This window comes from Oryctolagus cuniculus, chromosome 18, assembly GCF_964237555.1.
Source record: "Oryctolagus cuniculus chromosome 18, mOryCun1.1, whole genome shotgun sequence".
NCBI classification, from domain to species: domain Eukaryota; kingdom Metazoa; phylum Chordata; class Mammalia; order Lagomorpha; family Leporidae; genus Oryctolagus; species Oryctolagus cuniculus.
Window position 1 is genome coordinate 66,873,595 of NC_091449.1, and position 22,762 is coordinate 66,896,356.

A 22,762-nucleotide genomic window follows, 5' to 3' on the forward strand; every position below is an offset into this window, starting at 1 on the left:
CCCACGCCCGCCCCCTCACGGCCCAGCCTTTGGGGCGTGGGCCAGGGTTACCCCCGCGGGAAAACCTCCTGTATGCGGCACAGGTGTGCTTTGTACTACCCCAACCTCTCCCTAAAAATAACGTGATTAATTACTTGTATTTGAGAGGCAGACACTGGCCAAATGCCCACAACGGCCAGGGCTGGGTCAAGTGAAAGCCGGCAGCCAAGAGCTCCATCCGGGTCTCCCATGCGGGTGGCGGGGACCATCTGCTGCCTCCCAGACGTGCACCAGCAGGATGCTGGAAGGGAAGTGGAGGTGGGACTCCACCCCAGGCACAGGTGCCCCGGCCAGCGTGCTAACCACTGCGGTCAATGCGCAGCCCGTTGGCCAACTCCTGGTGCAGCTGGGTTGGATGCCACGGTGGGAGCTCCTGTCGAACAGGAAACTCCCCACCGAAAACCGCTGGCGGCGGTGAGCACGGAGCTGCACCCCGAGCCGGGTTCCAACAGCCCCGCCCCCACCGCCCCTCAGTTCCTCCTCGCCTGCCCGGCTCTGCCGACGCCCGGGCCTCTGCGCCCACGCAGCTCCACTGGCTGCAGCTCTTCCCCACCCCGGCTCTCTCAAGCTTGGCCGCTTCCTGGGGACGCCCACTTGCCCACTAGCAGGTTTCTGTCCTGGCGGCCAGCAGTCAGCCCCAGGGGACAGCTGCCATCAGCGTTCACCAGCTGCCTCGCACAGCCGGCTAACGGCCGTCCCGTGCGTCCCTGCAGCCCGCGGACCTGGGCCAGGGCCCGGCACACAACAGGGGTGACTGCGGCCTGATCAATCTCTCTGCTGGCTGTGGACTGTGCTGCTGCAACGGCGCGGCTCTGGCCTTTGCTGTGACCTTGAGCCGGCCTCAGAAGGCCAGTCAGAAACACGGGTGTCGCCGCCGCCAGCCTCCAGCACCACTCCCCGACCCAAGGGCCAGGCTGAGGGGAGGGGAGGCTCAGAGCCCCTGAGACGGGCTTGGGGCACTCGGCAGGCGGTCAGGGCTCCCAGCTCTCAGGCTGGCTGGCCAGGGCTGTGCCCGTGTCTCCCTCTGTCCCAAGGTCACGAGAATGGGGCAGGTCCCAGGAGTGAAGGCGCCGTCCCACGTGAGCGTTGCGTGGGGTCTACACGGGGCCTCGCACAGGGAAGACGCCGAGGAAGCTGAGTGGACAGGGACCCCAGCTAGCAGCAGTGACTGTGTGTGCCCTGGCTCGGGGTGACGCAGGTGCCCCAGGTGCCCCGCCCCCAGGCTGGGGCTGCTATCGGGCGGGGGCGGGGGCTGGCGGGAGCACCGCGTCATTCTCTTGGGTCCGCTGCAAACGAACGCTTCCCCAGACGACGGGTCTCTTGAGACAATGCTGACGAAGCACTCCCCACGCGCCCAGGCTGTCCCGTGGGGCCCTCCCCACAGGGAGCCGGCCCCAGTCTCTGGCTCCACGGTGATGCGGGAGTGAGCTGGGCTGGCGTCCTGCACGGAACCCCACACCTCGCCTGGCGCTCCCAGTGCGGCCCGGCATCCTGGGGGCTGGGTGCCAAAGCCGCCCCTCAGGTCACCCTGAGCCTGCCCAGGTCCCCACCACCTGCAGAGGCCTCTGTGGCAGGAAGGTGCAAAGGTTCACTGGGTGCCGATGTCAGGGCTTATCTCAGAACCCAACCCACTTCACAGACAGGGAAACTGAGGCTAGGCACGTGCAGGAGGCTGCCGTCAGTCGCTCAGCTCCCTGACACCACAGCGACCTCCCTAGGGGCTCCCCACGGTGCTCGCTGAAGCCCCCCATTCCTGACTCAGCAGGTCGGGTGGGTCTGGCCGGTTCTGGGACACGGGCCTGGGGAACCTCAGGGCCATCACAGGGCTGGGAGGAGCTGTGGGGGTGAGGGCATCCGCCTTCCATCCGACGAGCCGAGCCCTGCTGCCCGGCCATGCGGCCTTGAGCCAGCGAGAGCGCCCTGGGCCTCAGCCTCCCCACCTCGCACGGCCTCCGGTCGTCCAGGTGCCCAGGGAGGGTGACGGCACGAGGGAGGTGTCCTTGGACTGACCCCCCCACCACGAGGACACAGCTGCCCCGGCCTAGGCCCTCTGAGGCGGCCCCCAGCTGAGGTGGACACGGAGGCGAGGGGGGTCTGGGCACCTCCCACCCAGGGCTGGGCCTTTACTGCCGCACACAGAGGGGCGGTGCCTCGTGGAGGGCCGGCCCAGGAGCTCAGAGCGCGACCTTATTTGGAAGCGAGGCTTTTGCCGCTGTAATTAGTTAAAGACCTCGCGATGAGCTCATCGTGGACAGGAGCTCCCAATCCCAGGACCCGCCTTCTCGCGAGGAGGGGGAGATCTGCACGCAGAGAGACACTGATGAGGCCTCGTGGGGCCGAGGGGCGCCCGGAGCCCTGGGGGCTGGAAGAGGCAGGGAGGCCCCCCCGGGGGGGAACTCCACAGGAGCAGGGCCCTGCCGGTCCCAGGGTCTCGGCCCCTTGGCCCCTGCCCCATCTGTCATCCATTACGGCAGCACCCGGGCACTCACACACGGTGGAGACAGCAGCCCCCCGCCCCGTCCCCAAGGGAGCTGCCCCAGACAGCTGCACCCTGCCCCCATGGAGGGGGCGGGGGAAGGAGCAGGCTGGGGAGGGCCTTGCACAGAGCAGAGGGGCACACGGAAGCCCGGAGACACGGACGTCGCCCCCAGGTACGCAAGGATAGGTGACGGTGCCTCTGACCGCGCCCAGGACGAGGCCCAGGGGAGGTCACACACAGGGGCTGCTCCTCCACAGTAGGAACCAGGGCGGGAGGTGGGACCGCGATGCCCCGGCTACAAATGTACCCAGAGCGGCCGGCGCCACGGTTCAGCAGGTAAAGCCTCCATCTGCAGTGCCGGCAGCCCATGTGGGCGCCGGTTCAAGTCCTGCTGCTCCACTTCTGATCTGGCTTCCTGCTGATACACCTGGGAAAGCAGCGGAAGATGCCCAAGTGCTTGGGCCCCTGCACCCACGCGGGAGACCCTGGATGAAGCTCCTGGCTTTTGGCTTTGGCCTGGTTCAGCCCTGGCCATTGTGGCCAACTGGGGAGTCCACCAGTGGATGGAAGCTCTCTCTAAGGGCGCCTTTCGCATAAATTAAAAAAATCTTAAAAAGAAGAAGGAGAGGAGAAATTGGAGCCATGCAGACACTTCAAGAAGAAAAAAAGAGCATTAAAGTGAGCGAGGGCTCTGATGTTAGGGCCCGGTGCAGCTGCGAGCCCCCCCCCCGCCCCGGCCGGCCCTGCTCGGAGGCCAAGGCAGAGCGGGGACTGAACCCAGCTCAGTGGTGCAGGGAGGACTCCTTGGAACACCCTCACGGAGGCAGAGGAGAGGGGGAGGGGCCTGGGCCTGGCTGGGCCCCAGCTCCTGGTGCCCTGAGCAGCAGTGGACGTCCAGGCCCTGGGCGCGAGGACAAGCGTCCGTCACTCCTGAGCTCACTCCAGGGAGCCTGACCTCACTGCAAGTGGGGTTTTCGCAGACGTCACTAAGTTAAGGACCTCAAACTGACCTCACCCTGGGCCAGGTGGGTCCTGAACCCAGTGAACTCGGAAGGGAAGGGAGCGGGGGGGGGGTGGTGACGGTGGCTGCAGCGAGGCCTCTGGAAGCCGCCACCGGGTCCAGCGCCCACGTGGGTCAAAGCTGCGAGGCTCCAAGCAAACGGCACCGTCTCTCGGGGCCTCTGCAAAGCAGGCCCGCTCAGGGCTCGCACAGGAGGCGGGTGTGTGAACCGTGGAGAGCGGGCGGGGCTCCGAGTCCCCGGTCAGTTAGCCACGTCGGCCTAGCTTGTGACCCTGTCTCTCTGATGCACAGAACGTACCCTAGGGAGTAACAATTTAAGAAACCAGAATGCCGAGGTGTTTGATATGGTATTACCCACAAGGCAGCGCGCGGGACAGAGCCCTATGGCCAGGGAGGAGAAGAGTCAGCATGAGGCCGCCCCGGGGAGCCCCGCGCGCTCCAGGCCAAGGACAGTGAGCAGCGGCGCGGACCTGCAGGGGCCTGGGCACGGCGCTGCGGGCAGCCGCGTGAAGCCGTACAGGCAGCACGGGCAAAGCAGGTGGTGTCACCCAGGGAGGCGCGGCCCCCGCTCGCTTCCAGTGCAGAGTGCAGGGGTCTGCGCCTGTGCCTGTGCGGGCCTCATCTCTCTGGAGACCAGGGCTGGGCGGGTGTGGTGGGCTGGAGGCTGGCGGCACACAGCCAGCACTGAGGGACGCACGAGCCGGCCTCCCCCAGCACCGCAGGTTCCCCCTGCCCGCCCTGAGCAGCCCAGGCCCTTGTGAGCCCTCGGTCCCGGCGGTGGGGGGGCCAGAGTGTCTTTCCCAGGTCCACCCCTGGCTGAGCCCCCAGCTGGGCCAGAAGGGACGTGTCCCGGCCAAGACGGCAGAGCACAAAACGGCCCGAGCGCCCAGCCACAGGTGAAGGACCGGCGCCCGGGGTCTCTCCACCAGAGAGAACGTGGCTCAGCCACAGAAAGGGAGGGGCAGTGACCCGAGCTCCTCCGTGGATGGACCGGAGGACACGCAGGAGAGACACGGGGGCTGCGAGGGTGGAGTCAGCATCCGTGGGCACCGTCTCCATGTGTGGGCACAGTCTCCACGCGCGGCCACGGCAGGTTCTTTCTGGAGGTGCACATGGTGGCGGCGGCTTGGCAGTGTGAGGGGACATACAGCCACGGAACCACGTACCGAATGGCTCAGGGGGCACGCTCTGCCGTCGTCACAGGAAAACCCCCACGCACGAAGCTGGCACCCAGAGGAGGGAGGCCTGAGGCTTCCAGGGCTCGCACCCACCTCAGCCCGCCAACCGCTGGCCACGCCCGAGATCAACCTCCACCGCTCAGCCTCAGCCAACAAACGCCTCCCCACTGTCCCACGGGCTCAGCCTGCAGTGGCCGAGGGGCCAGGCCCTGGACGGACCTGGGCTGCTTTCTCCTCTCCTGCCACTTTCCCAACAACCACGCTCCGCCCACAGGAGGAGCTGTCTCTCAAACGCCCCGCCTCCTTGGCCAAGGGGGCGGGCCCAAGACCTAAACTGGGCCAATCGGATGCTGTCCTGGAGCTGGTTCTGGGGGTGGTGGGAACTGGGGTCACCCAGCCTGCTGGGCCCCTTCCGCCCCTCCTCCCCTCACTTCTGCAGCTTCCCCGTGGCCTCCGGCTCGCGGTCGCCAGGGCCGGTTACTACGGCTCGCAACCAGAACCACCCTCGCCTGCCTGCCGCTCGGCTACAGAGTGCGCGGCCACCTGATGCAAGAACGGTGAGGCCGCGGGTGGTGCTACAGCCACTGGGCTGAGCACCGGGCACCACACGTGGTGCTTGTGTGGCAACGGAGGCAGATTCCAGGGGCCGCAGTAGCGGTGGTGACGCCAGAACTCAAACGCAGCCCATCTGATTCCCGGCTCCACGCCTGGACAGCTCTCTGCAGTGAGTGCCCCCGGGGGAGGGCATGCCTGGACCAGCGCAGAGGGCATGGTGTGAAAGGGCAGCGGGCGGCTGGGCGCCGGGGAGGAGGCTGAGGTCAGCAGCAAGGCTCGGAGCCCAGCTGCCACGCCCCAGCCCGGCCACGGCCACGGCCACACAGAGCAGGCAGGGAGCTCGGAGGATGATGCACTGGCAGGCGTGAGAGCGAGGCCAGGGCCGCTGGACGGAGGCAGCCCGCAGGTGGGGTAGGGGTTGGTGGGCCTGCGGCCCCTGGCCCAAGAGCTCTCGGGGCTCCTCCCAGGTTTCAGGGTAGAGCAGGGGTGGGGCGGGGGCTGCAGCATGTGTCCCTGAGGACCAAGAGGCCCTGTGTGGGTCACGCTGGGCTGAGGGGCCTCAGGGTCATCCGGGCGCTGGACGGGAAGGTCCGGCGCTGAGGCTGGAGGCTGGACTGTCTCCCCAGCACCTGCAGCACCCGCGGGGGTCTGTGTTCTCCCTCCTGCGCTGTCCTCGCCCCAGCAGGGGTGACGGGAGGCCCCAGTGAGCCTGGCTGCTCCCCCAGGCCTCCTGCTGCTCCTCTGCGCAGCCCGGGTTATCTTCTTGGGGGGAGCACACTGGGGGACACCCTGTCACTCAAAGGCAGGCCTGGGGGAGCACTCCAAGCAAGCACCTACAGAGTACTTGCTGTGCACCGACGGGGCAGCGAGGCAGGCCTGCGCCCACCCTCCCCCACCCACCCCCTCGGCCCCCAGTCGGGGGCGGGGCCGGAGCGGAGCTGGCCTTACCTGTCAGGCAGGACAGCTTCAGCCCCATGTCGGCAGCTCTGCAGGCCTGCGGAGAGAGGAGAGGCTCAGGCGGCGGGCGAGCGGGCGGGACTTGTTTTGCACTGGCCACGCGTGGCCAAGCCCCCACCCCGGCCCTGGTGGGTGCACAACAGGAAACAGTGGCGGAGAGAAACTGCCGGCCGAGAGGTCGCGGCGTCTGCCGACTGCATCTGGGCCGCATTTGCTCAGAGTCAGAGGCTGTGACGCTCAGGCACCTCAAAGCCAAGTGCACGGCCCGGGCGTTCCCTCCAGGGGCTGCAGGGGGCTGGCCGGTGCTGGCGACGGCAGGGCCCTCGTGCTGGGCTGTGGGGGTGGTGCAGAGCCCAGCGTGGCTGCCCCTGGTTTAGAACACAGACCCCGCTATGAGGGGCGCACAGGCCCCGGTCCATGGGACGCTAGAACTCTTCCAGCCAGCGTTCCCGCCACGTCCCTGCCACGGACAGGATGTGTCCTTGAATTCGGAGTGACCGATGAGGAAGCCACCATGAGGGTGCTGTCACCGTCTCCACTTTACAGACGGGGGCATCGAGGATGAGGGAGGCAGCGTCACCTGCCGAGGCCTCGCGCTCACCAGAATCATGGGGCTGGGCGTGAGCCCGGGACCGTCCCGGCCCCAGGCTGGAGCCCCACTGGGGTAAGGCTGCACAGGCCTGCTTCTCCCAGAGCCTCATGGACACTGAGCTTCCGCCGCCTCCGGGCTGGACCTGGAGTCAGGTCGGGGGAGGGGAGGGGTGCAGGGGACCAGGAGCCCCTCCCTTGCCAAACAGCAGCCCAGGACGCTCCTGACCGTCCCCTCCAGCTCCAGGGAGGTCCTGACCTCACCTCGGCACGTGGTCTCAGAGGACCCAAAGTAGCAGGTGGGTAAGAACCAAATGGGCCATCGCCTCACAACAGACTTGTTCACAGCGGCAGGACAGACAGACAAGCAGGGGCCTGGGGGCCGGGCCGGGGAGAGCCCCCCAGGAACAGGAAGGGACTGCAGAGGTCCGGGGATGAGGCCGCGGTCCCCAGGGTGGGCTGGATGGTGGGCAGTCCTGCAGACTGCCGCTCCGGGGGTGCCACGCCAAGGGGCAAGCTCTCGTCCCAGAGGGCTGCAGGCTGGCTGGCGATGGCAGGGGACCCCAGCCCCTCCCGGGCCCGCCCAGGCCCTGGAGAGGAACTGGCATTTTAATGAGGCGTCCAGGGGTTCTTTGCTGAGGACCGTAGTCCTGGAACTGAACGGTGGCTGGGGTGGGGGCGGTGCAAGTGCGGGAGGGCCCGGGAGAGGGTCTGAGCTGGGAGTCGGAGCTGACAGGGAGGGGGTGCAGGGGACCATGGTCGCCGTCCTGGTCGCCGTCCTGGCGGAGCAGCACAGCGGTGTTTGCCCGCAGGCAGCTTCCTGCCCCCAAGACTCCACTTTCCTCATCTGTAAGGTGGGGATGCAGGACTCACGGCCAGGAGTCAGAGTGAGTGTGTCTCAGGGGAGGGCTCGGTGCAGGCGCACGGCAGAGATCCGAGAAACGCCCTGGCTGCGATCATTTGCAGCAGGGATGGAGGAGGGAGGGAGAGAGGCAGAGGCTTCTGGCCAGGACCTACTGACGTGCGCGTGGTCGGCAGATGGGAGCTGGAGACGTGCAGGGGCCCAGGCGCTGCCTTGGCCTCACGCAGAACCTGGGTCCTCACTACAGCCGAGCAGAACGGGGCCCAGCTGGCTGCACGGCAGAATCGCCCAAGAGCTTTATAAAAAATTCTGTGGCTTGGGGCCGGCGCTGTGGTATGGCAGGTAAAGCCGCTGCCTGGAGTGCCAGCATCCCTCATGGGCACCGGTTCAAGTCCTGGCTGCTCCACTCCCAATCCAGCTTCCCTGCTAATGGCCTGGGAAAGCAGTGGAAGATGCCTGGGCCTGGCACCCACGTGGGAGACCGGGAAGAAGCTCCTGGCTCCTGGCTCTGGATCGGCGCAGCTCCTGGCATTGCGGCCATGTGGCGAGTGAACCAGTGGATGGAAGACATTTCTCTCTGTCTCTCCCTCTCTCTTCCTGTAACTCTGCCTCGCAAATATATAAAATCTTCAAAAAAAATAATTTATTTACTTGGGAGGCAGAGAGCGAGCGAACGAGCGCTCCCATCCTCTGGCTCACCCCCCGAACGCCTCTGCTGGCCGGGGCTGTGTTGGCAGGGAGCTGGAGTCGGCATGGAACTCAGGCACTGACAGGGGACACGGGCACCTCAGCGGGCATTTTAACTGCCAGGCCTTGCGCCCGGGAGACCCTACTGTGCAGAGCAGACCCACCGGGGGCAGCTGCTTCCTCAAGGCGAAGGGGCGGGGCCAGAGGCCGAGGTCCTCGCCAAGGCCGCCGGGTCGGGAACCGGCTGTGAAGACCCAGCAGGCTGGCAAGGTGTGGGGCACAAGGAGCACCCGGCGCCGGCCGGCCCGTGGCGCTGGCTGGCCCGTTCCTCAGCGTGCGCTGCCCCCAGCTCCCTCAGAGCCCCCGCCACACCCGCACGGGGCGCGACTCATCCCCGGCCTTTCTCAGATGCGGAACCAGGACCCAGAGCGGTCACTAACCTCAGTCTGGAGCCTGCAGCTCTGCGCCAGCGGCCCCACACCAGGTCTCCCATCCCCATCACCTGCCCTGCAGGGGCTCCGCAGCCCTGGGATCAGGCCCACCAACAAATCCACCCAGCCACGAGCTGCGGTCCCCACCCCCTGCCCTCTGGGCCTGCGACCCCGGGAGGGACTGACGACGGCAGAGCACACACAGGCTGCACGGGGCACCCTGATCCGAGCGCGTGCCCTCGTCCGTCTCGTCTCGGCACTGCCGGTCACAGCCCAGCCAGGGCTCGGGCAGGAGACGGCAGCAGCGGCACCCGGTTCCCGGCGGGGCTGCCGGGAGCTCACGGCACCTCCTCCGTGGGCGTGAAAGCCAAGCGGTGGGAAGACCATTGTGAGTTCACTCGCTGTACTCGTGTCTGGTACGAGACAGTGCTCCTCGCTCGCAGGAAATACGCGCTGATGTGTCAGGGTCAAGGGCCATCACTTTCGTAACTCACGCAGCGCGGCAAGGGTGGGGACCCGGCACAGAGGTGAGGGGCAGCTTGGAGCTGCGTCCCATACCGGAGGGCCTGGGTTCGAGTCCCAGCTCCGCTGCCAATTCCAGCTCCCTGCTGATGCAGGCCCTGGGAGGCAGCAGGGATGGCTCAAGTGTTTGGGTCCCTGTCACCCCTGTGGGCGACCCGGACCGAGTTCTGGGCTCCTGGCCTTGTCCTGGCCCAGCCCGGCTGCTGCGTGCATCTGGGTGCGAACCAGCAGACGGAAGATTTGTCTGTGTGCCTTTCAAATAAATAAACAACTCGGCAAGAAAATCGAGGTGCGCATGGCACGCAGGGGAGCGTCGAGGCCGGGGACGCAGCCCACCCCACCGGGCACGTGCCGAGCGCTTTCTCTCCCTGCACCTTCCCCGGCGTCGGCAAGCGCTCCGAGAAACAGCTCACGGAGAGGACAGCAATGGGTGGCCCTGCAGACGCACGGCCCCCGGCACGGCGCAGGGTGCGGTCCTGCTCTCCCGGCAGCATCTGCGACCTGGCCGGGGACGCTGTCTAGGGACCAGGGCACTGGCTCCCGGAAGGCTCGTCTGGGTTGATGGGCTTTGTCCCAAACTCGCTCGCTTGTAACCTGAACACCCCAGGGAGGGAGGGAGGGAGGACAGACGGACAAACAGGACGGAAGGAGGACGGGGACCAAGAGTGACCCCGGCCTGGGTCCCGGTGACCCCGGGGGACCAGAGCTGAGCCGGGGCCAGGCAGACACAGCACCAGGGCGGTCCCGTCCATGACGGCAACTCTGGTTTCTAAAACTCCCAGGGGGGTCTGAGCTTCCTGCGCCCTGCAGGCTGCCCCCCCCCCGGGGGGGGACAAAGGCGGCGGGTGTCGGGACAGCCCAGGAGGAGGAGGAGGGTGCTGTGTCGGCTCGGGCAGTGTGAGGTGCTACGCTCTGTCCCCAGGACCGGCGTGATCCCACCAGCCTCCAGAGCAGGGCCCCTGCGTCACCAGCCTGATTCTGCCGCTGGGGGCTCCCACAGGGCAGTGGCACCGGGGACCACCAGGGCTCCCACAGTGTGGTCCCATGCCATGGCGTGGCCTGCTGCACCAGGGAGCCCAGGCCCCTCCCAGTGGGGCCTGGGCTGGCCCCCGCAGAGAAGGCCCTCGGACTGGGGGGCGTGCACCCCCACTCTGTCCGTGAGCCCTCACGGTGGGCGGGGGCTTTGACCTTAAGTGTCGTCAGCCAGGAGACACCTGGCTCTGGTCTCAGCGGCCCGAGGGCAGCAAGGACCGCTGCCCTGGACCCTGACCATGTCCACAGGGGAAGTTCTCCCCGCCCCTCCTACGGCGAGCGGCTTCCGAGGGCCCGGGCGGGCGGCCGAGCCGGCGCCTGTGCAGCGGCTCCGTGTTCGCGCGTGTTACCGGCAGACACCTCATCTTCGTAAGCAGGAAGAGGGCGCGGGACAGGGTGTCCCTGGCTGGGCTGGGCGCAGGAGAGCATCCCGGGGCGGGGTGCTGGTTAGCTGTCCACACCTGCAGGGCTGTGAAAGTCCCCTCCCACACTGTGCCCCCCCACCCCCCCGAAATGGCAGATCATCGATGACTCGCACGACAGCTCCCAGGACAACGCGTGCTTCCTGCACCCGGTGAGAATCTCCCCAGCACCAAATGGGGACCCTCTGGGGAGAGGGACGGGCAGCTTTAAAGACACTTCCTCCTGCGGTGGTTCGTCCTGCTCTGAGCTGCGCTGAGGCCGGGCCACAGGCCTCTGCTAGACCAGGCTCAGCTCAGCTCCCAGAAGGGACAGGCAGCTCAAGGGGCGGGGTCGGTTCCACAGGCAGCAGCCTTGGGTGTGTGTGTGTGTGTGTGTGTGTGCACGCCAGCCCGCTCCCTACAGGTTTCCATGCCAACAGGACACAGAGCCTACCTGGGGGCCGGAGGGACCCCGTGTCTGCAGAGTCCCCCCAGGTACCCCGTGTGTGGCCCACGGTGGCTCACCGAGAGCCTCAGGGTTGAGGGACCCCCCTGCAAATGGATCCTACAAACCAGAGCTGGTGGTAGACAGAGTGGAGCTGCAGGGTTAAACACAGGTGCAGGGCCGGCCCTGTGGTGCCGGCGGTTAAGCCACCAGCGTCATGCCAGCATCTCGTGTGGGCACCAGTTCAAATCCTGGCTGCTCCACTCCCGATCCAGCTCCCTGCTAATGCGCCCGGGAAAGCAGCAGAGGACGGCCCAGGTGCTTGAGCCCCTGCACTCACACAGCAGACCCGGGAGAGGCTTTGGAGCAGCCTGGGTCCAGTCTTTGCGGCCATCTAGGGAGTGAACCAGCAGGTGGAAGATCTCTCCCTCTAACTCTGCCTTTCAAATAAATCTCTTTTTTTTGACGGATAGAGTTAGCGAGAGAGAGAGAGAGAGAGGGAGAGAGAGAAAGGTCTTCTTTCCGTTGGTTCACCCCCAAATAGCCGCTACGGCCGGAGCTACGCGGATCTGAAGCCAGGAGCCAGGTGCTTCTCCTGGTCTCCCATGGGGTGCAGGGCCCAAGCACCTGGGCCATCCTCCACTGCACTCCCGGGCCACAGCAGAGAGCTGGCCTGGAAGAGGAGCAGCCAGGACTAGAACCCAGCGCCCAGACGGGATGCTGGCTCCACAGGCGGAGGATTAGCCAAGTGAGCCACAGCGCCAGCCCCTCAAATAAATCTTAAAACGCCAACCCGCCCGGGGTGCCCAGTCCCGCCGTGGCACGTGCTCCTCATCTGCAGTTAAATTCAGCTGCGTGGCTTCCCCTGCACTTGCTGACCCTGAGGTCCAGCGAGGGGACAGAGCGAAGGGCAGGCCGGCCAGAAGCCAGGTCTCCTCCGGGTCCCTGCAGAGGCACCTCCCAGCCCTGCCCTCTGCCTCCCGCACAAAGACCTCCTTCAAGGAGGAGGTGAGGCCAGGGCGAACCCAGCTCAGGAATGTGCCCGCCTGCCCGGGTGGGCGGAGCCAGTGCCAGGTTCTGCCCAGGGGCAGGTGCCGCCCGGCAACTCGGAGCACTCTCGCCAACAGCATTAGATTCCTGCCACTCCAGCCACGGGGACCGCGTGGGAACAGAGGCTGCGGGCTCCGCCTGCTTCCTGGGCGCCAACTTCAGGCTTCGCCGCAGGAGCGCCCTGGCTGCAGCCACAGCCTCGCAGGGACAGAGGGGGGGGGGCACCACCTCCGCCTCCCCTGAGCTTGGGCCCACCGCCCCTTTCTGAATGCTACCTGTCAGTAACAATGTTAAGAATGAGAGACGAAAAGGGCGCAGTGGTCTACCCTGGGTCCTGGGGGCCGGCGACAGGGTGGCCACCTCCCCACTCATGCCACCCTTTACCCCTCCTAACCATGTGGGCGGGGGGGGGGGCACGCAGCGGCCCCAGCGCCAGGGCTGCGTCCACCCTGCGCCTCTCGCTGGGGGTGGGCACTGCTTCCTCACCCTTCACTGGGGACCCCGAGCAGCACCTGCCCCTGCTGGGGGGTGAAAACACCGCGTGGGCACCTCCCGCCCCTCCCACTCCTCTCCGGAGCTGCCCTGAGCCTGGGGAACTCCCCCTCCCCCGGTGTGCCCACCGGCTGGAAGGTGCTTCCAGAGGGATTAGGAGCCGGCCAGCCTCCTCGGCAGGCTGGGATTAAGTCTTTCCATAAATACTGGCCCCCTCCCAGCCCGGGTGGGTGTGGCCCGGCCAGGGGAGGGGGCGCTTTCTGGAAGCAGCTCAGCCCAGGGCAGGGCAGGGGCTTCCGCTGTGGCTCGGGCCTCCCAGCCTCAGCTTCCGCATCTGTTCAATGGGGGTGCGTGCTCCACCAGGCCCCCTGAGGTTCAGAGGGCGCCTCTCCCGTCCGCCTGGGTCTCACAGCCCAAGTGGCACGCGCCGGCCCCGCCCCGCCCGCCCCTGGGGAGCAGTGGGTCCCGCACCTGCGCCGGCCGCCCCGCGGTTCCGCCGAGCTCAGCAGCCGGGGCGGCGCGGGGAACCGCGCTGGTTGCCCTTTGCAAAGCGGCTTTGATGCCCTGGGAGCCCCGGGGCCCCCTAAGTGCGGCGGCTCATAAATAATACATTCTGAAATCCTCGATGAGGGGAAATGGCTCCCGCCGAGGCCTCCCGCCCCGCCCTCCGAGGAGGCTGAGCGGGCGCCGGAGCCAGGTGCGGGCTGGGGGGGGGCGCAGGCTCGCGCGCGCGCGCGCGCGGACACACCCCCGCCGCCCAGGGGCCAACTCTCCCCAGGCCCGCGTGTCCGCGGCAAAGTCCACGAGGAGCGGGGCGACGCCCGGCCCCGGGACCCCGCACCGCCCCCCGGGTCCCCGGCCCTGGCGGGACCGCGCCCTCCCGCCGCGGAAGCCCACGGGGCGTGGACAGCGCTCTGCTGCGGCTCGGGGCAGGGCGGCGCGCGTCTTCCAGAAGGGGGTGGGGTGGGCGGCGCGGGGCCGGGCACTCACCGCTTCCTGTGGGCTCACAGCCGAGCCGCGCACGGGGCGCACGGGGCCTGGCCGGGCGCTGGTGGCGGGGCCGGCGGCCGGGCGCTGGGGGCCGCGGCGACGAGCCTGCGAGAGAGAGCAGCGGGGGTCATGGCCCGGCCGGCACTCCCGGGCCGCCGCCGCCGCCGCCGCGCGCCCGCCTCCGGCCCCCGCCCCGCACCTGGAGGGCGGCGCCGCGCCTGCCCGCCCCGCCCCGCCTGCCCGGCCGCCCGCCCCGAGCCGCGCGCACGCCCCTACCCGCCCCGGGGGAGCCGGGAAAAGTTTGGGCCGTGGCTTGGCCGGCTCTCCGCCGCGAGCCCCTCGGCCCGGGGTGGCGACACGGGGCGCCCGGACTCCCCCCATGCAGGGCCCTGCTGTGGGGAGGGGCGGCTCCACCATCTCCGGCCCTCCCCCCCTGGCGTGGTCCCTGGGGACAGAGCAAGGGGCAGATGGCCCTGTGGTCAGCCAGCCGCTTCCCTGGGGTGGGGGTCCAGCCCTTTAGCTACGCCCTCCCCCCTGCACCCCAATTCTGGGAACGAACTGGGGGTGTGGCCACAGGGAACCACCTGGGTGGGCCTTGTTCACCCCCCAGCCCTGCGGTGGGGCAGGCGCCGATTTCCTTGGGGGCCACTGGTCTTTGACACTTGTGTGGGTGTTTGATTAAAACCCGCTGAGGTCTCCCCGGTGCCCCACCCCCTCAGGAGTCTGCGGGACTCATCAGCTCCCACAGGAGCCAAGAGGGTCCTGCACACCCGTCCGTCCCCAAGGGAGCTGTGGGGTCAAACCGTCCCCTCCAAGGGCAGCAACGGAGTCGCGAGGAAGCCCCGGGGAAGAGCATCCCCGGGCGGCCCCCTCCTTGGGGTTGGTGGGGGTCAGCCTGGCTCTAGGCCTCCTTTGTTCACAGGAGTAAGGGTCTCCCCAGTGCCTGCCCGTGACAACCCTGGGAGGGACAGCGGTTATGTCCTCCTCCCCCAGGGCGCCGGTCACCTCCGCCTGGGCCCTGTCTGCACTCTTGGGCTCTCCTGCCCCTAACAGAGCAGGGGAGGGGACAGGGTGCCCCAGAGCAGGTGGGGAAGGTGTGGCACGGGGTGAGACGGGCACGGAAGGAGCCCCAGTCTGTCCTCCGCCATGGGGCTGGCCCTGGACATGGGGAGTTTATGCGTCTCTGCGTGGGGGACCCTTGTGGGCCGTGGGGTGTGGAGCAGCACCCTGGTCTCCAGGTGCCAAAGGCACCACCCCCCAAAATCGTGACAACCAAAACCCATCTCAGGATGCGGCCAGCTGTCCCAGGGGCTCCCGGTCCTGAGAGCTGCTGGGGGAATCGGTAGGTTAACAAAACCTGTGACGCAAACACTCGGCCCAGCCGTGCCCGGTTCTCCCAGGTAGGGCCCAGGCGCGGCTGTTTAGGGGATAGGAAATCTGCAGTGACGGAGGTGGGAGCCCAGCAGACAGAGCCCACCTGGCTGGCTGTGGGGTGGGGGGACAGCAGGGAGCGCTGAGCCCCAGACCCTGGACACTAGGCAGCCCCTGGCCCCGCAGCTGCCTCTGGTCAGGGTCCCACGGTGCCTCAGGGGAGCAGGCTGGAGAGTGAGGCTCCTTAGGTGTAGGGCCCCGGGGGGGACTGTCAGGCCACTGCCGCCTGAGCCCCACATGCCCCCTCTCGGTCCCAGGGCCCCTGTGCCTGCTGAGGAAGGAGGAGGAGAAGGCCGGGAGCGCCCCGCCCCTGCCCCGTTCCTGCCCCACCCCTGCTCGCCCCTGGGGTCCGACATTCTCGAGCTGCCTGTGTGTGCCCAGCACGGCCAGGCCCTGAGGACCTGGCCCTCCTGGACGCTCCTCTGTGAGGGTCAAGGACACAGACATGGAGCAGAGCTGGGGGCCACGCAGGGCTGGGGTGGGGGAGACCAGGAGGCGGCAGCAGCGAGGAAGCATCGGCAGGGAGAGCTGCCGGGGTGGGGTCTGGGCTCAGGGAACAGCACAGGATGGGCTCTGTCCCTACCCCTGCCCTCCCCGGTCAGCCCCTCCTGTCAGCTCTGAGCAAGCCTGGCGGCCTGTGGGGGGCCCTAGGCAGGTGTCTCTGGCCACCTGCAGAATGAAGGGAGGTTTGCATGCGCGAGTGGAGAATCCGAGTCCTCGGGTTCCCCAGGGGGCGAGGGGGTGACCATGAAGCAGATGCCAGGCCCTGCCCGGGGAGGCCGTGAGCCAGGATGCCAAGCCAGCGGGGCTGCTGGGCAGCCGTGGGAGGGCAGCCGAGCGGCCGCTGTGACCAGCAGCTGGGGCAGGCTGGCCCTGCCACCGACGCAGGGCGGCAGTGTGGATGCCAGCAGCCCCGGCACTTGCTGGCACGAGGGCAAGACCTCCCACTGCCGAAGCAGCACCCGGCCACGGCCCTTTGGAGGGGCTTGGCCCGGGGTGTCACGCCTGTGCCGTTAGCTCCCTGCTTGTGGCACGACTGTATCTCACATCCTGTTCCGAGCAAGGTGTAGGTTAAGGACCACTAATGCCCGACCTCCCCACAGGGAGGAAGGTGTGTCCCCCCCCCACTGGAGTCGGGCTGGCCCTGAGCCTGGGCAGCCGGTGGGATGGGACAGGTTCCAGGCTGCCTGACGGCTCCTGGGAGGAGCTGTGGAGGCCCCGCCCCGCCCCCACTGGGAGAAATTGACTCAACAATGGAGTAGGCTGGGTCCCGGGGAGGACCCGCCTCCCGCCTCCCCTCCCTGCAGGCACTGGCCGAGTGGCATCTCCGTCTCCGACTCCCCAGCCTCCGCAGGTGGGAGCAGCCAATCTCCACTGCTCACCAGTGGCCGGTAGAAGGCAGGTTACCGTGGTGGCCTGCAGGGGCCGAGCTGCCCTGGCCACAGGGAGGGCCTGGCTCTGAGGACAGCGCAGCCGAGCCCCCGGCCCCCCACCCAGCGTGTGCAGAGCCGGCTTGCACGCCCAGCCCGCGTGAGCCCCAGCCAGGGTCAGGAGTTGTCCTAGTACCACCAGGCCACACCACAGAACTGGGCCGGAAAGGAAATGGTGGTTGTTGGGAGCCCCAGAGTTTGGGATCTTTTGTTACGCAGCAGTGGGTGGCTGAGGCTGGGCCCCAGGACGGAGCGTTGGCGCTAACGGCTTCCTCTCGCCTGCTAAATGACAGCAAAGCAGACTGCTGAGCCAGCCTTAGCAGCTGTTTCGGTATCTCCTGAGACCAGGACAGGCACGCCACCCGCCTCTCTGGGTGCCCCGGACTCCCTGAAGAGTCCCGTGGCCGCAGACACTCTGTGCCCGCGCTGGCGCCTCCCAGCCCGCCTCTCCCCTCCTCCCCTCCTGACTTTGGGTTTGAACGGCACCAGGGCCCACTCTACAGAGGAGGAGACCAGGCGCAGAGGGGTGACGCAGCTTAGGACCCGGCGCTACGGAGCTGGTGGCGCCTGTCTTCCTGGGGCAGCCCTGGTGTGGGCGTGTGTGCCTGTACCCACCCTGAGGGCATTCAGATGCGTGTGCCCAGCGGCTGGGAGGATGGGCCAGGCTGGCCGCAACACAGGCACTGCCGGGGGTTCTCGCGATGTCTCCACGTTTGGGTTTGAAAATTCCCTGGCCGGCGCCGCGGCTCACTAGGCTAATCCTCCGCCTTGTGGCGCCAGCACACCGGGTTCTAGTCCCTGTCGGGGCACCAGATTCTGTCCCGGATTCTGTCCCAGATTCTGTCCTCTTCCAGGCCAGCTCTCTGCTGTGGCCAGGGAGTGCAGTGGAGGATGGCCCAGGTGCTTGGGCCCTGCACCCCATGGGAGACCAGGAGAAGCACCGGGCTCCTGCCATTGGATCAGCACGGTGTACCGGCCACAGCACGCTGGCCGCGGAGGCCATTGGAGGGTGAACCAACAGCAAAGGAAGACCTTTCTGTCTCTCTCTCTCTCACTGTCCACTCTGCCTGTCAAAAAATAAAAAAATAAAAAAAAAGGAAATGCAGGCCCTGGGGAGCCAGCCCCGCCCTGGAGAGGCTGAGGCACCCCCTCCTCAGGGCTCCCCAAAGGCCTGGCATCCCCGCCCCGGGAGCGGCGGTGACTGTCTCCCTTGGCTCCGAGCCCCCGGGCGCGGCAGCTGCAGCGTCACTGAGCGGCGTCACGCAGGGCTGCCTGGCTGTCGGCGCGGACTGGGCCCCCCTTCCCCTTCCGGGGGGTCCTGATCCCTCGCCCCCCACCCGGCCGGAAACCTCAGGGGAGTCCTCAGCCTAGTGTCAGGTTGTCAGCCCTGGGCTGGGTGTGCAGCGACCACTCCGAGGACGTGTGTGTGTGGGCGGGGACACCCGTGGGAGAAATGCGTGTCACGGTGAGTCTGCGAGGTCCGGACGAGGGCCGGCGACCTGTGTGGGCGCCAGGCACCGCGACAAGGGCCGGCTGCACGGACCTCGCGGCCGCTGCTATTTTTATCTCCCTCTTGCAGAGCAGGCAGCCGTTGCCCGGAGCGCTGTCGTCACTTGTGCAAGCCTAGGGCGGTGGGTGACACAGCCGGGGTCCTCGCCCAGCCAGGCCTAGCCAGGAGCACTCGCCCTGGTGCCCGTGCCCCTTAGGGCACGTGATGGAGGAGGGTGACCCACGGTGGGCATCAGGGGCCACCCGGGTGTGGCAGGCACAGCAGAGGGAGCCCCAGGAGTGCCCAGGCTGTGCCAGCCAGCGTCCTCCACCGCGGAGGGACCCTGCGAGCATCGCTGGCCTCTTTGCTGGAAAAAAAAAAAAAAAAAAAAACGCAACAGGCACCACTAAGAAAATGACACGGCGAGCCACAGCCTGGGCGGAGACGCTCGCACCTCAACGTCCCCTCGAAGACGCGGGACCAGAGCACAGGAAGAACTCTTAGAACGCAGCGACCAAGAGGCAAAAAACCCATCTCAGCCCGGGCCAGGGGTCTGCGGAGTTCCGGAAAGAAGACGTGCACGTGGCCACCTCGGCACCCTTCCTGCCCCGGGAGGTGGGTGCGAGCCGAAGCCGGGGGCCGGTGCTTAGAAAGTGGGGCGTTTCCTTTCCTTACAACCATCACCTCCAGGGCCGGCGCAGCAGATGGAAGGCTCGCTCTGCGGCCGTGCCAGGGCGTGGGACATGCCTCGGAGACGTGACGCTGGAGGCCGCGCATCCGACGACTGTTCATGCCAAGTGTCCAGAAGAGACGGACGCACAGCGACACAAAGCACGCTTGGGGCCGGCGGAGCGAAAGGAAATCTACGGCAGTTACGGAACCGGTGCAGGCCGGCTGTCCGCTGAGCTGCTGCCCCTCAGTCGCCATGGCAACACCTCCAAGGAGTGGCCGCGAGCGCCCTGGGGAGGCGGCGGGCTCCGTAGCGTAGCGTAGCGTAGAGGTAGTGGTCTGCCCTTCTGCAGGGGTGGGGTGGAAAAGAGGAAGGAAGCTGAAGGGCGGAAGCGGCGGGCGAGCAGAGGGAGGGTGACGGGGAGGCGCGGCTGTGCAGAGGGGAAGCTGGGCTCTGGGGGGTACCGTGAGCTGCCAGAGGCCCCCGTGGGCTGGGCTGCATGGGGATCAGAAGCCACGTTGGGGGCCGGTGCTGTGGGGCGGCTGGTAAAGTTGTTGCATGCAGCACCGGCATCACATGTGGGCACTGGTTCAAGTTCCGGCTGCTGCACTTCTGCTGCTAATGCGCCTGGGAGAGCAGTGGACGGCCCAGGTGCTTGGGCCCCTGCATCCATGTGGGAGACCCAGAAGAAGCTCCTGGCTCAGCCCTGGCTGTTACAGCTATCCAGGAAGTGAACCAGTGGATAGCTTCGGTCTTTCTTTGTCTCTGTAACTCTGGCTTAGGTCAGCCGGGCAGGCTGCACCCGAGCAGGGGGACCAGACGGGCCTGGAGCCACGCTGGGGTCAGCTTGGTAACAAGGGCAGCCGGGAGGCACTGGCAACAAGAGGGACAGCCTGGAACCCCGACTGCCTGCTGCCAGCAGAGCGGACTGGGTGTGGGGTGCAGAGAAACCTGGGTACCACCGGGGGCAGATGAGGCCTGGACTGGGCGTGGGGTGCAGAGAAACCTGGGTGCCGCCGGGGGCAGATGAGGCCTGGACTGGGCGTGGGGTGCAGAGAAACCGGGGTGCCGCCGGGGGCAGATGAGGCCTGGACTGGGCGTGGGGTGCAGAGAAACCTGGGTGCCGCCGGGGGCAGATGAGGCCTGGACTGGGCGTGGGGTGCAGAGAAACCGGGGTGCCGCCGGGGGCAGATGAGGCCTGGACTGGGCGTGGGGTGCAGAGAAACCGGGGTGCCGCCGGGGGCAGATGAGGCCTGGACTGGGCGTGGGGTGCAGAGAAACCTGGGTGCCGCCGGGGGCAGATGAGGCCTGGACTGGGCGTGGGGTGCAGAGAAACCGGGGTGCCGCCGGGGGCAGATGAGGCCTGGGCCGGTGGGCTCTCTGGGAGCTTGAAACACGTCCAGTTTGGAAAAGGAAACCCCTCCCCAACCCACGGCAAGCCCAAGGACTGCCTGCGGGCACGGCAGCGTGGCCAAGCTCCCCCCGGCCGGTGCGGAAGGACCTCCAGGTGAGGAGGGGCGTGGTGCGGCACCACGTGCAAGAGTGCCGTGAGGACACGGGGACCTAACCCCTGCTGGCACAGAGCCCTTCCGGAACGTTCCGGCAGGAGCAGGGTGGGCCGGGGCCTCCTCTCTGCTCTGTGTGTCCAAAAACTAAGACAAAGCAAAGCAAAACAACAACGAGAAAACCCAGAAAAACAAAGGGAAGCTACCGGAGGTTTATTTAAGACGCGGAGAGGAAACCGTCCTGTGGCCGTGCTACACAGAGCTTCACCGTGTTGGCGGGATGACAGCACCCACGGCGTCCCCTGCCCCACCCCAGGACACGGTCCCAGCCGGCTGCACTTCTGTGAAGGCCGAGACACAGGAGCTGCCGCAGGCCACCCTGCCAACAGCGCGGTGGGTTCGCGAGGCTCGGGGGAAGGGGCCGTCTCCGTCCGTGACAGACGCGCGAGGGGCAGCCGCAGTGCTGACGTGGGAGCCCCAGCGACGCTCACGCCACGGACAGCAGGTTCCGGCGAGACGGGACAGCCGGGTACAGGGAGGAGAGGCCGCGCGAACGTCCCTAATCTGCCTGCCCGTGCTCTGTGACGACGAAGCCCAGCGACGGAGCGCCTGCCTGCAGCCCGGCTCGCTGAGTACTGCAGCCCCCTGCGGAGCCCACCGCTCAGAACTGCAGGTTCCTTTCAAAATATGCCGGCTCGCCGCCCAGGCACCGGGTCCCCCAGGAGCTCGGCACGGGGTGCGGGGTGAGGGCCACGTCCCCAGGCCTGCTACCCCAGCGTCCACACTGCAGCCCGAGGGTCGGGGGTAAGGCTGGCCCGAGGGTCTTATTATTTAGGACACACACCTACGGACGAGGAGGGAAGACCAGGGCTCCCCGAGGTGGAACCTGTGGCCACGACGGCAAGGACCTGGCTAGGACGCGCCCGCGGAGAGCGGTGGCAGGGCGCGCCGGCAGCAGCAGAGCGCTCACCGCAGCCGGCCTCCTGTCTCGGCCCGACCCGGGCGGCCGGAGCCATCCACACCGCGGACTCACTGAGGCTCGCAGGATCATTACATTTCTGAAAAATAAAGTACTTTGACATGAAGGTCTCTGTGTGTTGCTTTTAAAGACAACACCACAGCCGGCGCTGGACACAGAGGGTTAAGCCTCCACCTGCAGCACCGGCTTCCCGTAAGGGCGCCGGTTTGAGTCCCGGCTGCTCCACTTCCGATCCAGCTCCCTGCTACTGTATCTGGGAAAGCAGTAGAAGATGGCCCAAGTCCTTGCACCCCTGCACCCACGTGGGAGACCTGCAGGCAGCTCCCGGCTCCTGGCTTCAGCCTGCCCAGCCCTGGTCGCTGTAGCCACCAGGGGAGTGAACCAGCAGATGGAAGACCTCTGTGTGTGTGTGTGTCTCCCTCTAACTCTGACTTTCAAATAAATAAGTACATCTTAAAAAAAAAAATAAAGATGTAACACTATCGCACACTTAACATACCAGGGCAGAGTGTGCACAAAACACTGTGTGCTGGAAACAGACGGTGTGATTTGCCTTGTAGTGGCAGAGGTCTGGAAAGGAGCCCGCGGGACCTCGGAGGTGTGCCAGTGTGCCGTGGAAAGCTGAGAAAGTTCCAGAACAAATGGTATTTCATGCTGCGTGCGTGGGGCTTTGACGAACCTGCTGGGCTCTGGACTGGGATCTGAAAAGCAAGACGGTGGCCTGGGCTGAAGGCCGCAGGCATGGAGACAGCGAGGGGACAGGCCAGGGGCACGAGTGGGCCCAGGGCACGGGCGTTGTGGGGCGGGGGAGGGGCTCCCAGCTGTCAGTCCCACAGGACTCGCCTGTCTGCCCAGGGAGTCATCTCGGAGGCTAAGCCAGGGGAACTCTGGGACGCCCGGGGAATCTGCTGCAGGACGTGTCCTGGGAGGGCTGGGCCCCCGTCCGCCGGGACACAGCTCGCCTGTCCGTGCCTGGACAGCACCGGGAGGCAGCAGGCGGGTGGAGAGGGGCCCGGAGCCCAGCACCTAGGCCCCCCCGGGGTGCAGAAGAAGGCGTCGGCCCCCACCCTTGCCCTGTGTCCCGCGTCCCGGGTCGGGCTGGGCTGTCCCGGCTCTGTGTGGTCCGGGTGGGCTGTGGGAGGGTAGGGCCTGACGCGGGAGAAGCCAGAGCTGCTGGGGCCTGCGGCAGAGAAAGAGGGTGGGGAACTGTGACAAGGAGACCGAGGCCCAAAGGCCAGGTCGCGGGGACAGCGGTGGAGGGGCCACAGTGCAGCCTCACGGCTGTGTGCACCGCGGAGCGCGTCCCTCCAAAACCACTACCAAGTGCTTGGCGCAGTGCTTAACGGGGTTCAGCCACCGGAGCCGGGACTCAAGTGACAGAGTTCCCCGGAGATTCCAGTGGGCGAAGCCGGGAAGGGGAGCGTGGCTGCGCCCAGGGCGGCCCCCAGCTCAGGCCGGCGGGCGTCCCAGTGGCTCAGGGCCCAGAGCTTGCTCAGGAAGCCGCCACCCAGCAGCCTCACAGTGAACTT

At 67.2% G+C, this 22,762-nt stretch overlaps 1 protein-coding gene across 1 annotated transcript in view; it reads right to left on the bottom strand.

Annotated features, from left to right (window-relative positions):
- C18H16orf74 (chromosome 18 C16orf74 homolog) overlaps window positions 1–22,762 on the bottom strand; it is a 45,203-nt gene that overhangs the window by 10,411 nt on the left and 12,030 nt on the right. Inside the window, exons 5-6 of the mRNA XM_051829275.2 lie at window positions 13,730–13,834; window positions 6,221–6,266 (exon numbers count right to left, since the gene is read on the bottom strand). Coding sequence (XP_051685235.2) covers window positions 6,221–6,266; window positions 13,730–13,834 — 151 coding nt within the window. The remainder of the gene's footprint in view (window positions 1–6,220; window positions 6,267–13,729; window positions 13,835–22,762) is intronic.